Source organism: Pseudophryne corroboree, chromosome 2 (genome assembly GCF_028390025.1).
Source record: "Pseudophryne corroboree isolate aPseCor3 chromosome 2, aPseCor3.hap2, whole genome shotgun sequence".
NCBI classification, from domain to species: Eukaryota; Metazoa; Chordata; class Amphibia; order Anura; family Myobatrachidae; genus Pseudophryne; species Pseudophryne corroboree.
In genome coordinates, this window is record NC_086445.1 from 264,838,441 (window position 1) to 264,852,713 (window position 14,273).

The 14,273-nt window shown below is 42.5% G+C and overlaps 1 protein-coding gene across 2 annotated transcripts; it reads right to left on the bottom strand.

The window, feature by feature from the left end:
• Window positions 1–72: 72 nt before the first annotated feature.
• LOC135050712 (putative nuclease HARBI1) lies at window positions 73–1,781 on the bottom strand. Of its 2 annotated transcripts, XM_063957108.1 has the most exons (3): window positions 1,686–1,781; window positions 729–1,481; window positions 73–629 (listed from the first exon to the last, which is right to left on the bottom strand). In XM_063957108.1, the coding sequence occupies exons 2-3, from the start codon at window positions 1,477–1,479 to the stop codon at window positions 352–354; spliced, it is 1,029 nt and encodes a 342-aa protein (XP_063813178.1). In that variant the 5' UTR covers window positions 1,480–1,481; window positions 1,686–1,781; the 3' UTR covers window positions 73–351. The 2 variants fall into 2 exon arrangements, with proteins under 2 accessions (XP_063813178.1, XP_063813179.1); XM_063957109.1 differs by having other exon boundaries at window positions 729–1,781.
• Between the last annotated feature and the right edge of the window lie 12,492 nt (window positions 1,782–14,273).

The window sequence follows — 14,273 nt, forward strand, 5'->3', positions numbered from 1 at the left end:
AATAACACAATTCACCCAAATTTCATTATTGTTTTAAAATCCAAAAAAAAACAACTATTCTGTACAACAATCTTACACAACAAACATGATAAGGAGAACATTACAGATTAATTATGTACTGAAACAATAATAAAGACTCACAAAACAAAAGCAACACACTCTGAACTTTACCAAGCTACCTAAATGCCATCAGTCCAAAAATAATGAACAAATACAGACAGTTTTTGGAGACAAAACTAAATAATAAAAAAAAACCAATACCTGAAATAATCCCGGACAATTCTAGCCCTTACTGCATTCCCCCGGCGGTACACACTCCCCCCATGCAATGTCTGGCCAACCCCTGGCTCCTCATCTGGCAATTCCTCCGTGTGTGGAAGCTCTACGCGACTCCTTACAGCGATGTAGGATAGCGCACAGGACCACAATTTTACTTACCATCTCCGGCGAATACATGATGTCGCCACCAGTGCGGTGGAGCACACGAAAATGCCCTTTAAGAACACCAAACGTGCGCTCCACCAGCTGTCTAGTGGCAGTAAGCGCGGAGATAAATGCCGTCTGTGGTCCTGGCCTGGGTTTACTGTAAGGAGTCATGAGCCAGGGGGTGCAAGCGTATCCACGGTCTCCTGTTTGATAAGATTAGAAGAGAAAAAGTTTTAAAAAAACATAACAGAATGTAATTCCAAAAATATGACTGCTCAAATAATGAAAATTACAAAACTCACCCAATAGCCACATGTCTTGGCCTTCCATCGTTCTTAATCTTTGCCATATCCCTGATTGTCTAATGACATGGGCATCATGGGAGTTCCCAGGGAACTTAGCATTCAGTGACAGGATCTGGAGGGATGGGCCACAAACAACCATTACATTCAGAGAATGAAACAGTTTCCTGTTTCTAAATATTTCTTCATTATGTCTGGGCGCAACAATCGCAACATGTGTCCCATCCACAACCCCAATAACATGTGGGAAGCGACTACCCCCTTCCTGAAATTGCTGCTTCACCACAGCCAGGGCACCAACATCCAAAGGCATTGAGATAAATTGCTTCACTCGTGTTAGGAAAGCTTGGCTGACACGGCGCAGGACCTTACTGAACTGGCCCTGCGACATGCCAACCAGATCTCCTACGACATGCTGGTGCGAACCAGTGGCCAAAAAATGTAACACAGCAAGGAATTGTGTCAATGCTGGTATTGCTGTAGGATACCTAATGGATTGTTCTAGATCACTCTCTTTTATGGAGAGAGTGTCTAGGATTAGATGAGGTGGCGGTCTGTATCTGCGCAACACTACATCATCAGGCATCCCAAAAATTAGGACACGGGTACGGAAAATTGGTGGCCTTGCACGCCTCTGTTGCCTTGGAGGATGAGGAGCCGGTTGGGGTTGGAGGGCTTGCGCCAGTTGGGGTGGGAGTGGTTCCGTGGGTTGTGGTGGGAGGGCTTCCACTGCCACATGAGCGTACTCCATATCTTCATGATGAAAATACGGAACAAAAAAACAAAAAAAAAACAAAACATTAATCCACAGTTAGCTAAGTACCTACAACATAGGTTACCATCACAAATAACAAAGTTTTTGAGTTTAAAAACATACCCATATAATTACTGCAACAATATATGAAAAAACTACTAAGTATGTTTTGTTTCTAACACAAAAAAAAAAAGGCACCTTACCTGCTCAGAAAATAACAGACGACTTGTTTGGAACAAGAAACTGAAAATTGGCCTACTTTTGGCACTCCAAATATATAGGAAAAAATAACAATAGAGACACCTACAAGAGAGAGAAATGGCCAATCAGAAACAAGATAGACACTCTCACCAAACTGTCAAAGTCAAAAATATTACATAGAGAGACCATATAAACTGCACACATATAAGTCGCTATACTTGCAAATATGCGCAGCGAGCACAGCAATATATGGAAACACACGCATTTGCTCGGACATGGCACAGAGATGGATTCGGCACTTGTTTCATACAGTACATGGTTATAATAATGAACAGCACCAGACATCATGGAGATTTAGAATTGGCTAATGAATTAATGTCATGGATGTGTATCATTCGAACCGAACCAGATAAACACATCATGTTTGGTATTGAAGCAAGCAGAATGAGGTGTGGGTTAGTTTGAGGCCTGTTGTGTTGTTGTGGGACATTGCAGCGGATAGATATGATTATATGTATAAAAGCTAAGATCATATTGTTAGAACAATGGATGCTCAAGACAACCTTTTACTAAGTTTTCAGGGCTGAACCTGATTAGCATATACAAAGGAGAAAGAAAGACCCCTCCCCCAGGTACTGGTCAAACAGGAAGGTAGTGGTCGGCTGTGGCCTCAGAGAACAGATGTAATGTAGCTACACTCACAGACACACACACAGCTACCTGGCACCAAGCAGCATGGCAGCTAAATCCCCAGGACATCTTCCAAACTAAAGGCTAAGTATTGAACTTCACATGGCTAGATAAGGAAACAGACAGATTGCTTTCTGGTTTAAATAGGATATTGTAACTTGGTTGTGTGATTGTTGGGTGTTTGTGGATACTCTGTGAAGTCTGTGATAAATTGGAACAGTATACAATCTGTAGCATAGTATTTGTGGTATTTGTTTGCCTATGGAGATTTAAAATAGATTGTGCTGGTTAGTTATAATATATATCCTGTTAATCATAAATACCACCATGCAGTTACGTTTGTGTTAATTACATTGTGATCTGGTCTTGTGATGAATATGCTCTGGTTATTGAGATACTGAAGTTGTTTGGGATGTGAAATTATGAGATGGTTCTAGGAAGTTGGATTACATTGTGAAAGGTGATTTAGATGGTTTGGAATTGTAAAATCAGAACATATGCATTGTTTTGAGGCTTGGACATTTTGGAATAAAGTGCCATGTGTTTGGACCTGCAAATCTAAAATGGCTGCTGCTGGATGTCTTCCCCTCCCCCTTTCAGCCATGTGGTGTGGTCTTTGGAATCAAGTGGAGTTTTCTCAAAATGGAGTCTAGCTTCCATCCCATGCTGTATTCAGCATTGACTAACTGCGCAGCGATTGTCTCTCACATGTGTAGTTTTATCTGCAACCATGTTGTCTCTTATTTAATGTTATCATGAGCCATTTCTCTCTATCTCTCTCTTCTTCTCTTCCCCTTCCATTTTCCCATAAATAGTAATTGTATTGTATTGTATTTCTTGTGTAGTTATCTGGTTAGGTAGTCTCTGTTATATTGTAGTGTATCATTTGTACTGTGATTCTCTTTTACAAGTATATTAGATATAATACAGTTAATAGGCTTTGGACCCTAAACCAGTATCTGTGTATTTCCTATAGTGTTAAGTGTTCACTTGAGCGTCGGTGACGCACAAGCAGCTTTGTAGTTAGTCAGGTTACACAAGGTTGCACTTACACCCTGTATTCACATTAAGGTATTCTGTGTATTTCACTGTTAAAAGGTTTAGACATAAAGGTATAGCGTTGTGAGCGTCTGCGCCGCTGGTGATCTCCTCGTGGTCTCGAGCGTCTGCTACGCCATAGCGAATCATTACGTTAGTCAAAAGCCATTTAACGTGCTGTCCTGTGATAGCTGGGCCGTGAGCGAACGTGACGCTTGAGCGTCTCGCCTACGGCTGAGCGATCGTTACGCAACCAGCGTACCCGTACGGTACTTCTTAAGTAAACAGCGTACAGTGTTCTTAGACTTCATAAAGGGTTGTTTATACGACAAGGGAATTTAGCATTGTCAATTGGGGGCCGTCCAGTCCTTCACATATCTCTGCTAGGTAATATCAGCAGACATTATCCATCAGCAAAGGGCGGGATCATATTCCTTGCAGTGCTGATTGGATAAGCGTCTGTTTCGCTTAGTAAAGGGTGCTGAGGGAATCCGGGACCGGAGGTAAGAACAGTACGCTATTGTCTTTGAAAATCTGGTTTTTATTTCAATTTGGTGCCAACTACACACTCAGGCCTAGAATAACTTTAGGAGTTTTGAATGATGACTTTCTTTGTGACAAGAGGCCGCATGGTCTGTCCACCATTTTGTGTGACCCTCATGGAGGTGGAAGGGGGAGGAGCAGCGGCCATTTTGGGAAGGTCAAATTTTTTTTTTTTCTGAGCGGCTGGTTTTCAGTTGACTCAGGAAACAATCAGCCATCCACTGTCAAAAAGAAATCATCATTTAATGAGTTTTTTTTATGCATTTATTTAATCTATATCATAGTCAATCATAAGTAATAGTGATTGGTACTTATATGTAATATCTATATGCGTGTGCTTACATCAATGTATGTTATTAGATTAAATTTAGAATTGCATTTTCATCTGTGTAAGTTTCACATCTCACCTTCCTGTTTGCCATTTGCATTGATAACGTGCTGAGAAAAAAAACAAGCACACAGCATAGAAGATACTGTGTGGTGTTTGGTAAGCGTTTATATAGTGAAATATCGCTTATAGTAAGGCGATACAGAAGCCACAAGACAATAGCACACATTTGTTCAGTTTCCAAAATTTAGTTTAAATACCTTACTTTACTGTAACGCCTCTGGGGAGAGCTATCAGACTACGGGAAATGATTTTTCTGATCAGAAAACTATAAGAATGATAGTGGGTTGAAAACGGTATGGGTGTATTGAATCCCGCTTTGTGGACTTTGTGATCTATGTGATAAAACGGTATTGAATTCCGCTTTGTGGACTTTGTGATCTGTGTGATCTATGTGGAACGTGATGAGCACGATCTGAGTGAAAACGTGCAACAGAGTGTGATAAAGTTTTCGTTGTATTACGCTCTGGCTGTTTTGGAGCACAGTAGGGAGACTCCAATGATCCTACCATTTATGGGCAACAAGTGTCTATAAGTGGTACGATTGGACCGCACGGTTGTATGTGTGACCAATAACGCAACGTGATATGAGGTCGTATATCCATGCGTAAATCTTGCCCTCATACGTGTTGTAGGGAGCACATGCAAGCGTGATTTGTGTAAAGAAAAAGGAAGGGAATTTTCTCAGGAAAATCTCTAGAGATAGGGCCTGCAACGGCTACACGTGTCTGCTAGAAGGCGGAACGGGGATACCCGGAGCAGAAGAAGTTCAGTGGAAGAGCTTTAAGGATTTCCAACGAAGTTCTGTGTTTGGTGCATTTTAGGAAGTTTTTCTGTGTTAAAAAGGTCCACAATGGCAGCCAAGTGCACAACACAGAGACGGTCGGAGGTCAGGATTCAGACTCCAGAGGCTTGCAGACCCCGAGGGTCTGCTCGGTTAGTAATGTGGGGGAAATATGGTCCCCACTCTGAGACCTTTTGTGATGAATGGACACGAATGACTGCGGGGGATAAGGCACCATTTCCCGGGATAGGTAGTTTTGACTTAGAGGTGTTGCATAATTTAAGGCAAAGGATCAGTCTCATAAAATCCTGGAAACAACGAGTTAAACATGATGATTGTTTGCAGTTATGGCAACAGGAAAGTGAAATGCAAAGAAATGTAACTTACATATCTAACTTTCATCTTGAGAGGAGAGACATGGCATTGAAGAGGATTATGGTTGCAGAGAAATGGCACAATGTTGTACGATAAAAATGCACTTAGTAACTGTATTAAGAATGAAAGTGTTAAATGTAATAATGTTTATGAAAATGAAAGTGTAAAAATTACAAATGTTAACCTGTGCAAGTCGCACCCCATGTTAAACTTCCCTCAGGATTACCAACAAGAAAGTGAGCCCAGAACGATGTCGGCACCTCTTCCAGAAGCCATCCTACAAGACATCCAGGTGGACGCGACCAAATTGGTAAAGGCAATAATCAAACCCCCTAACGGAGGGTCAGGTGAGGTCGTGTCCACAGGTACGTACAATGTTTTATATCACGCACAAACAAATGTACCCCATATTATAAGACCAAAACAAGGTGATGTGATTGAGTTTAGTCCTGTCAGGGTGATCACAGTCCCCAATGGGAAGACTGATGATCAGGGAACCATTCCCGTCAAGGACAGTGCAATGCGCCATCCCTGGTCCCGGACAGAATTGAGATCAATCATGTCTGATTACCCAGATCCTAGGAAAGATCTAACTGTATGATCAAAGATTCACAGAAGGTATATCAACTCCCTAGACAACGACATAATCATGGTATCCAAGGAATCAGGTAGGTACAGGGAAAGCGGTTGATGGTGATGAGCATCCAAGCGTTTGAGGAGGCATCAAATCAACCAAAACCCCAGGCCATTGGCACATGGAGGAACTTAAGGATTTGTGATCTGTGCAAAAGAGAAGGGCATTATGCCAGTAACTGCAACAGCCCACATAAAATCAGACCCCCTAGACATGAAAATGAGCAAAAGTTATGACACACCAAATTACAAGCAGGGATCACATAGGAAGAATTTTGAGCCACACCCATGATAGGTAGTCAAGAAAGGTGATCATACGACTGATGGTAAGCCTGAGGTAACGGTTAATAAATTGGGAGGTCATTCACTGAAAGACACAGGAATGACCAGGTGAAACGTTGTAAATGTATCAGTGAAATGTTTTTTTTTCTCTCTCTCTCTCTATCCCCATCTCTGACGAGTATTGGTAAGAATTCACACATTGCATACCCACTTGGTCCTTGCAGAAGTCTACCAAACCCCAGCATGACCTCCGCCACAATGTATTTCTGGCCAGATACAGACAGTGGAGTAATGCAGGTGCTGGTGGGGAGGGACTGCTCAAGGAGACCATTAGACACGTAGATATGACAGCCTGATAATCTGACAATGTTTTTCTAATGCTAACAATGTTTTCTTAATGTTGACAATGTTTTAAAAATGCTTTGTTTCTCTTTTCCTATTGATGGTTAATGTCGAGTTATGTAATATATATATGCATATGAATTGTTCTCTATCTCTTGTTTTTTTTTTTTTTTTCTCTCTCTCTTCTCACTCATGTTTTCATGGTTTAAAGATGGTATGTCACCCCTCAGTTGGACCAATGGTAATGCCAGATTGTTTCTCCTTACAGAAAGATCGCCGGTTAGGAAGGAATATTGCATCACCAGAATGTTCGTTTGGAAGACTGAGAGATAGCACCTTTGAGAGGACAGCAGAACAAGAAGAACAACAAGACGAGAGAACTTATTATCGTAACAAGTTCTCTCCCCCTCAAACTGATTTCTTATACCCCCTTTACAAATTTCTTCTTTTCTCCTCCTGTAAGATGGACTTGCCCCAAGAGACTGTGATATGGATTTTCCCGTTAACCATGATGTTGACCAGAGCAGTCTGTTTCGGTGAGAGTACCAGTGAGGTCGAGAAAGGATCCAGAAAGGTCCTGATGACTGAGACGGAGGTGTAAATTTCCAATAGCAACCCAATCACCAAGCAAAGGCGAGTACCGGGCACGATCTAACAACCATGTTATTTGTAAACAATTGTGAAGGATTGTTAGTTCAAAAAGAAAACTGTATCTGTAGGCTCTGTGACAATGGTTGAGGATGGATGCATAAAGAAATGCCAATCCAGTTTTAATATCCATATGGACCGGCATCCATTGAGTGACTATCACTCCTTAGTGGGTAGTGTGTTAAATAAAACAGATTGTTGGGTATGCTCTCAAGTACCTCAGGGTCATAGTAAATCAGGGCTAGTACCATTTCCTTTAACGGTAGGGGAGGTACTTGAGCTAAAGGGTGGGAGACCGGTGGACAGGAGGTTTAATATCTCCAGCCCTCCTAGTTTGAAGCTCCACCAATACCATGTGGATAGGTCCCTATTATGTTTTAACATCTCCAATCCCCGAAAGCCGGGAAATTGGGAAGTGTCATGGAGCAACCTAACCATGACCTTTTCGCATAGAGCAGATAGGATGCCTACAGATACAGAGCTTGTACGCCACATAGCCAGTAGAGGAAAATCTTTCCGGTATAGGTATACCTTAGGAAATAGGATTACGAGAGTTGGAGAAGTATCACCAGGATACTGTGCACATATCGTACAAACTGATACGTGTACTAAACAGATGGGAGAATTAGGGTTAGGAGAGTTCACATGGAAAATGTGTAACATGGTAATGACATATTCCGTCCCATATGTTCTCCCCGATGATGCATATTTCATATGCGGGAGAAAGGCGTATGAGCGGCTCGCCCCAAACTCTGAAGGATTGTGTTGTATTGGAAAAGTACTACCTGAGGTAATGAGTCTAAGGAGTGAGGAAACTGTAATTAACCTGGATTTGGTATATGACCCAATGATAGAAACCATGATGTGATGAAAATGCGATTATACGGTCCGTTTCTTTCACCTGTTTTTCTGCTTTTCTCCAAGATACAAAGACCCCTTGGACGAGGAAGTTAACGAGACGCTATACAGACAACAGACAAGAACCAAAGATGAAGTTTTGACGACCTATGATATGGACACTTGATGAACTTTGCCATGGATCCCCAGTTTCCCTAGTATTTTAAACTCACGCTAGCCCAACATTTTTTGTAAATCTGATGGCACTGACAAAGCTATTTGCTCATGCCCAAAGAGCAATACAGCGCAAAGAAGACGACTCTCAACAGATACCGAACAAAACTTCAACAACAGATGTACATTTCCCTGACATAGAATATCATTGCATTTTCCATAAGTGTTCTTTATCTTCATCTCTACAACCCTCAGGTAATGACACACATAGTCGATAGGGAATACAGGCACAGATATCAGCAACCACATACCTCCCCCATTCATGTATCATCAACTAAAATGTGCTCCCCCATTTTGTTACAACCACAGCCGAAATGAGCTCGGTAAAGTTTGACAGCCCATCCACAGACCCTTAGTACGGGATAAGAAGGAATTCAAATGTATACTTCGCAATACCTCGAAGCTTGATGTACAACACGTACGGCACGATGATACATGACCCCCCAAACATGGATTCATACACACATGCTTCTGCTATCTCACTAGGTCATACCCTCTTCACACCTTCTCCTCTCTCCTCCCTTACCCAACCATGGAAATGTATTAACCCCTGACATATATTTTTCTCTTTTTGAAATGTTTTAGGAAGTGGCAGTTATTGGTGACTGCCAAAGGGTGGACTGTCAAAGTCAAAAATATTACATAGAGAGACCATATAAACTGCACACATATAAGTCGCTATACTTGCAAATATGCGCAGCGAGCACAGCAATATATGGAAACACACGCATTTGCTCGGACATGGCACAGAGATGGATTCGGCACTTGTTTCATACAGTACATGGTTATAATAATGAACAGCACCAGACATCATGGAGATTTAGAATTGGCTAATGAATTAATGTCATGGATGTGTATCATTCGAACCGAACCAGATAAACACATCATGTTTGGTATTGAAGCAAGCAGAATGAGGTGTGGGTTAGTTTGAGGCCTGTTGTGTTGTTGTGGGACATTGCAGCGGATAGATATGATTATATGTATAAAAGCTAAGATCATATTGTTAGAACAATGGATGCTCAAGACAACCTTTTACTAAGTTTTCAGGGCTGAACCTGATTAGCATATACAAAGGAGAAAGAAAGACCCCTCCCCCAGGTACTGGTCAAACAGGAAGGTAGTGGTCGGCTGTGGCCTCAGAGAACAGATGTAATGTAGCTACACTCACAGACACACACACAGCTACCTGGCACCAAGCAGCATGGCAGCTAAATCCCCAGGACATCTTCCAAACTAAAGGCTAAGTATTGAACTTCACATGGCTAGATAAGGAAACAGACAGATTGCTTTCTGGTTTAAATAGGATATTGTAACTTGGTTGTGTGATTGTTGGGTGTTTGTGGATACTCTGTGAAGTCTGTGATAAATTGGAACAGTATACAATCTGTAGCATAGTATTTGTGGTATTTGTTTGCCTATGGAGATTTAAAATAGATTGTGCTGGTTAGTTATAATATATATCCTGTTAATCATAAATACCACCATGCAGTTACGTTTGTGTTAATTACATTGTGATCTGGTCTTGTGATGAATATGCTCTGGTTATTGAGATACTGAAGTTGTTTGGGATGTGAAATTATGAGATGGTTCTAGGAAGTTGGATTACATTGTGAAAGGTGATTTAGATGGTTTGGAATTGTAAAATCAGAACATATGCATTGTTTTGAGGCTTGGACATTTTGGAATAAAGTGCCATGTGTTTGGACCTGCAAATCTAAAATGGCTGCTGCTGGATGTCTTCCCCTCCCCCTTTCAGCCATGTGGTGTGGTCTTTGGAATCAAGTGGAGTTTTCTCAAAATGGAGTCTAGCTTCCATCCCATGCTGTATTCAGCATTGACTAACTGCGCAGCGATTGTCTCTCACATGTGTAGTTTTATCTGCAACCATGTTGTCTCTTATTTAATGTTATCATGAGCCATTTCTCTCTATCTCTCTCTTCTTCTCTTCCCCTTCCATTTTCCCATAAATAGTAATTGTATTGTATTGTATTTCTTGTGTAGTTATCTGGTTAGGTAGTCTCTGTTATATTGTAGTGTATCATTTGTACTGTGATTCTCTTTTACAAGTATATTAGATATAATACAGTTAATAGGCTTTGGACCCTAAACCAGTATCTGTGTATTTCCTATAGTGTTAAGTGTTCACTTGAGCGTCGGTGACGCACAAGCAGCTTTGTAGTTAGTCAGGTTACACAAGGTTGCACTTACACCCTGTATTCACATTAAGGTATTCTGTGTATTTCACTGTTAAAAGGTTTAGACATAAAGGTATAGCGTTGTGAGCGTCTGCGCCGCTGGTGATCTCCTCGTGGTCTCGAGCGTCTGCTACGCCATAGCGAATCATTACGTTAGTCAAAAGCCATTTAACGTGCTGTCCTGTGATCGCTGGGCCGTGAGCGAACGTGACGCTTGAGCGTCTCGCCTACGGCTGAGCGATCGTTACGCAACCAGCGTACCCGTACGGTACTTCTTAAGTAAACAGCGTACAGTGTTCTTAGACTTCATAAAGGGTTGTTTATACGACAAGGGAATTTAGCATTGTCAAAACACACACCAGGCCACCCAGGGACAGGCAACTTACCTGCTCAGAAAATAAAGGACGACTTGTTTGGAACAAGAAACTGAAAATTGGCCTACTTTGGCACTCCAAATATAATAGGAAAAAATAACAATAGAGACACCTACAAGAGAGAGAAATGGCCAATCAGAAATAAGATAGACACTCTCACCAAACACACATCAGGCCACCCAGGGACAGGCAACTTACCTGCTCAGAAAATAAAGGATGACTTGTTTGGAACAAGAAACTGAAAATTGGCCTACTTTGGCACTCCAAATATAATAGGAAAAAATAACAATAGAGACACCTACAAGAGAGAGAAATGGCCAATCAGAAATAAGATAGACACTCTCACCAAACACACACCAGGCCACCCAGGGACAGGCAACTTACCTGCTCAGAAAATAAAGGACGACTTGTTTGGAACAAGAAACTGAAAATTGGCCTACTTTGGCACTCCAAATATAATAGGAAAAAATAACAATAGAGACACCTACAAGAGAGAGAAATGGCCAATCAGAAATAAGATAGACACTCTCAACAAACACACACCAGGCCACCCAGGGACAGGCAACTTACCTGCTCAGAAAATAAAGGACGACTTGTTTGGAACAAGAAACTGAAAATTGGCCTACTTTGGCACTCCAAATATAATAGGAAAAAATAACAATAGAGACACCTACAAGAGAGAGAAATGGCCAATCAGACATAAGATAGACACTCTCATCAAACACACACCAGGCCACCCAGGGATAGGCACCTACAAGAGAGAGAAATGGCCAATAAGAACCAAAAAAAAACAACCTCAGCACTAGAACGGCAACACTGCAAATTACATGTAATATAACTATTAGATACTACATGTTAACAAAGATAAGAAAAAAACCCTGAAACAACATACAAAATGACTTAATTAAAAAACACTACAAAGGACCCTTGCACACACATACATACTTGGTTTGGTAATATACTAACTCATTTTTTTTTTTTATAAAACTTTGTGCTAAATACGCCATCCGCAACACAACAGTAAGAAATGTGCAAGCTAACAAGCGCAAATTTTTATGCTATATACTGCAATAAAAACTCACTCTGAAATGAGCTTGGCACCATCCACCTTGCTTGTCTTGCTTCAAGAATTCTCATCATACACCCACTCACACAGGCTGCAGTCAAGGCGTTTAAATAGCCAAGACAATTACTGGAAGTATTTGCATAATTTTTACACCAGTGCGTATTCCTGCACTAGAAATCACACGCAGCTATAAATCGCAAGTCAGCTGTGCAAACACACATGCCACCAGCAACATGGCTCCACGTAAGCAGATGGCAGCAGAGATGGACATGGTGCAACAGCAGATGAGCGCTTTGACAGCTAGGCGCTTAGCACTGCGGAGGCAGATGCTACAGGCTGCCAGTGAGGATGTTGAAAGAGCAGGACCCAGTACTGTTCAAACACCATCTTCTGAGACCCAGGAGTTAGTTGTGAATCCCCTGCCAGACATAGATACTGGGGAAACTGAGGACAATTCTGGACTCCCATATCAAACCCAAAGTACACAAGCAGCTAGTGAAGAGGAAGATGGTGAGGAGGGTCAGGATGATAGCTCACAGGCTACATCCAAAAAACGTAAAAGACAGCCCGCCTTCACTAAGAGGGAGTTACGTGTTTTGGTCACACAGGCCATGGAAAAAATTCATAGAGGCAGAAAAAACATGGGTGCTGCAACCAAAGATCGAATCTGGAGGGACATCACTGATTCTGTTAATGAAGTCGGCTCAATAGTCCGCACCTCACAGGAAGTTTGAAGACGGTAAGTGTATATTGACACACCATTTCTGCTCTAATTATTGTTACCAACTTAGGTAGATGTGATGTTGCCTATAGCAACCAAATACATAACATGTGTACTATCAATATAAACAGGTATTCTTAACTTTTCTCTGACGTCCTAGTGGATGCTGGGTACTCCGTAAGGACCATGGGGTATAGACGGGCTCCGCAGGAGACTGGGCACTCTTAAAAGAAAGATTAGGTACTATATCTGGTGTGCACTGGCTCCTCCCTCTATGCCCCTCCTCCAGACCTCAGTTAGTATCTGTGCCCGGCCAGAGCTGGATGCACCCTAGGGGCTCTCCTGAGCTTCCTAGAAAAGAAAGTATTTGTTAGGTTTTTTATTTTCAGTGAGATCTGCTGGCAACAGACTCACTGCTACGTGGGACTGAGGGGAGAGAAGCGAACCTACCTGCTTGCAGCTAGCTTGGGCTTCTAAGGCTACTGGACACCATTAGCTCCAGAGGGATTGAACACAGGCCCAGTCCTCGGTCGTCCGGTCCCGGAGCCGCGCCGCCGTCCCCCTTGCAGAGCCAGAAGAACGAAGAGAAGTTGAAAATCGGCGGCTGAAGACTCCGGTCTTCATTAAGGTAGCGCACAGCACTGCAGCTGTGCGCCATTGCTCCCTTAGCACACCACACACTCCGGTCACTGATGGGTGCAGGGCGCTGGGGGGGGGGGGGGCGCCCTGGGCAGCAATTAGATTACCTTACTTGGCGAAAAGCACATAATACAGTCTGATAAACTGTATATGTGCATTAACCCCCGCCATTAAAGTACATAAAAGGACAGATGCCCGCCGCTGAGGGGGCCGGGCCTTCTTCCTCAGCACACCGGCGCCATTTTCTCTTCACAGCTCAGCTGGAAGGAAGCTCCCCAGGCTCTCCCCTGCAGTATCCTGGTACACAAACGGTAAAAAAGAGAGGGGGGGCACATAAATTTAGGCGCAAAACTGTGTATATAAGCTGCTATAGGGGAAAAATCACTCAGTATAGTGTACATCCCTGTATTATATAGCGCTGTGGTGTGTGCTGGCATACTCTCTCTCTGTCTCTCCAAAGGGCCTGGTGGGGGAACTGTCTTCAAATAGAGCATCCCCTGTGTGTGTGGTGTGTCGGTACGCGTGTGTCGACATGTCTGAGGTAAAAGGCTCCTCTAAGGAGGTGATAGAGCGGATATGTGTGTGGGAGGGTGTCCCCGTCGACAACGCCGACACCTGTTTGGATATGTGTAAGTGCTGAGGTAAAATTATTGCACAAAAGGTTAGGGAACAGAAAGGAAATCTACCCTGCTCTGTCCCTATGTCACAGAGTCCTTCAGAGTCTCTCTATGTTCACTATCCAAAATAACAAAGTATTGACACGGAGTTTAACTCCACTGTCGACTACGATAATGCAAAGTT

Excerpts from the sequence above, each read along its gene's own strand:
- LOC135050712 (XM_063957108.1), bottom strand. The coding sequence starts at position 1,479 with ATGGAGTACGCTCATGTGGCAGTGGAAGCCCTCCCACCACAACCCACG. Across the intron at positions 630-728 it reads CCAAGACATGTGGCTATTGG|GAGACCGTGGATACGCTTGC; the intron begins GTGAGTTTTGTA and ends CTTATCAAACAG.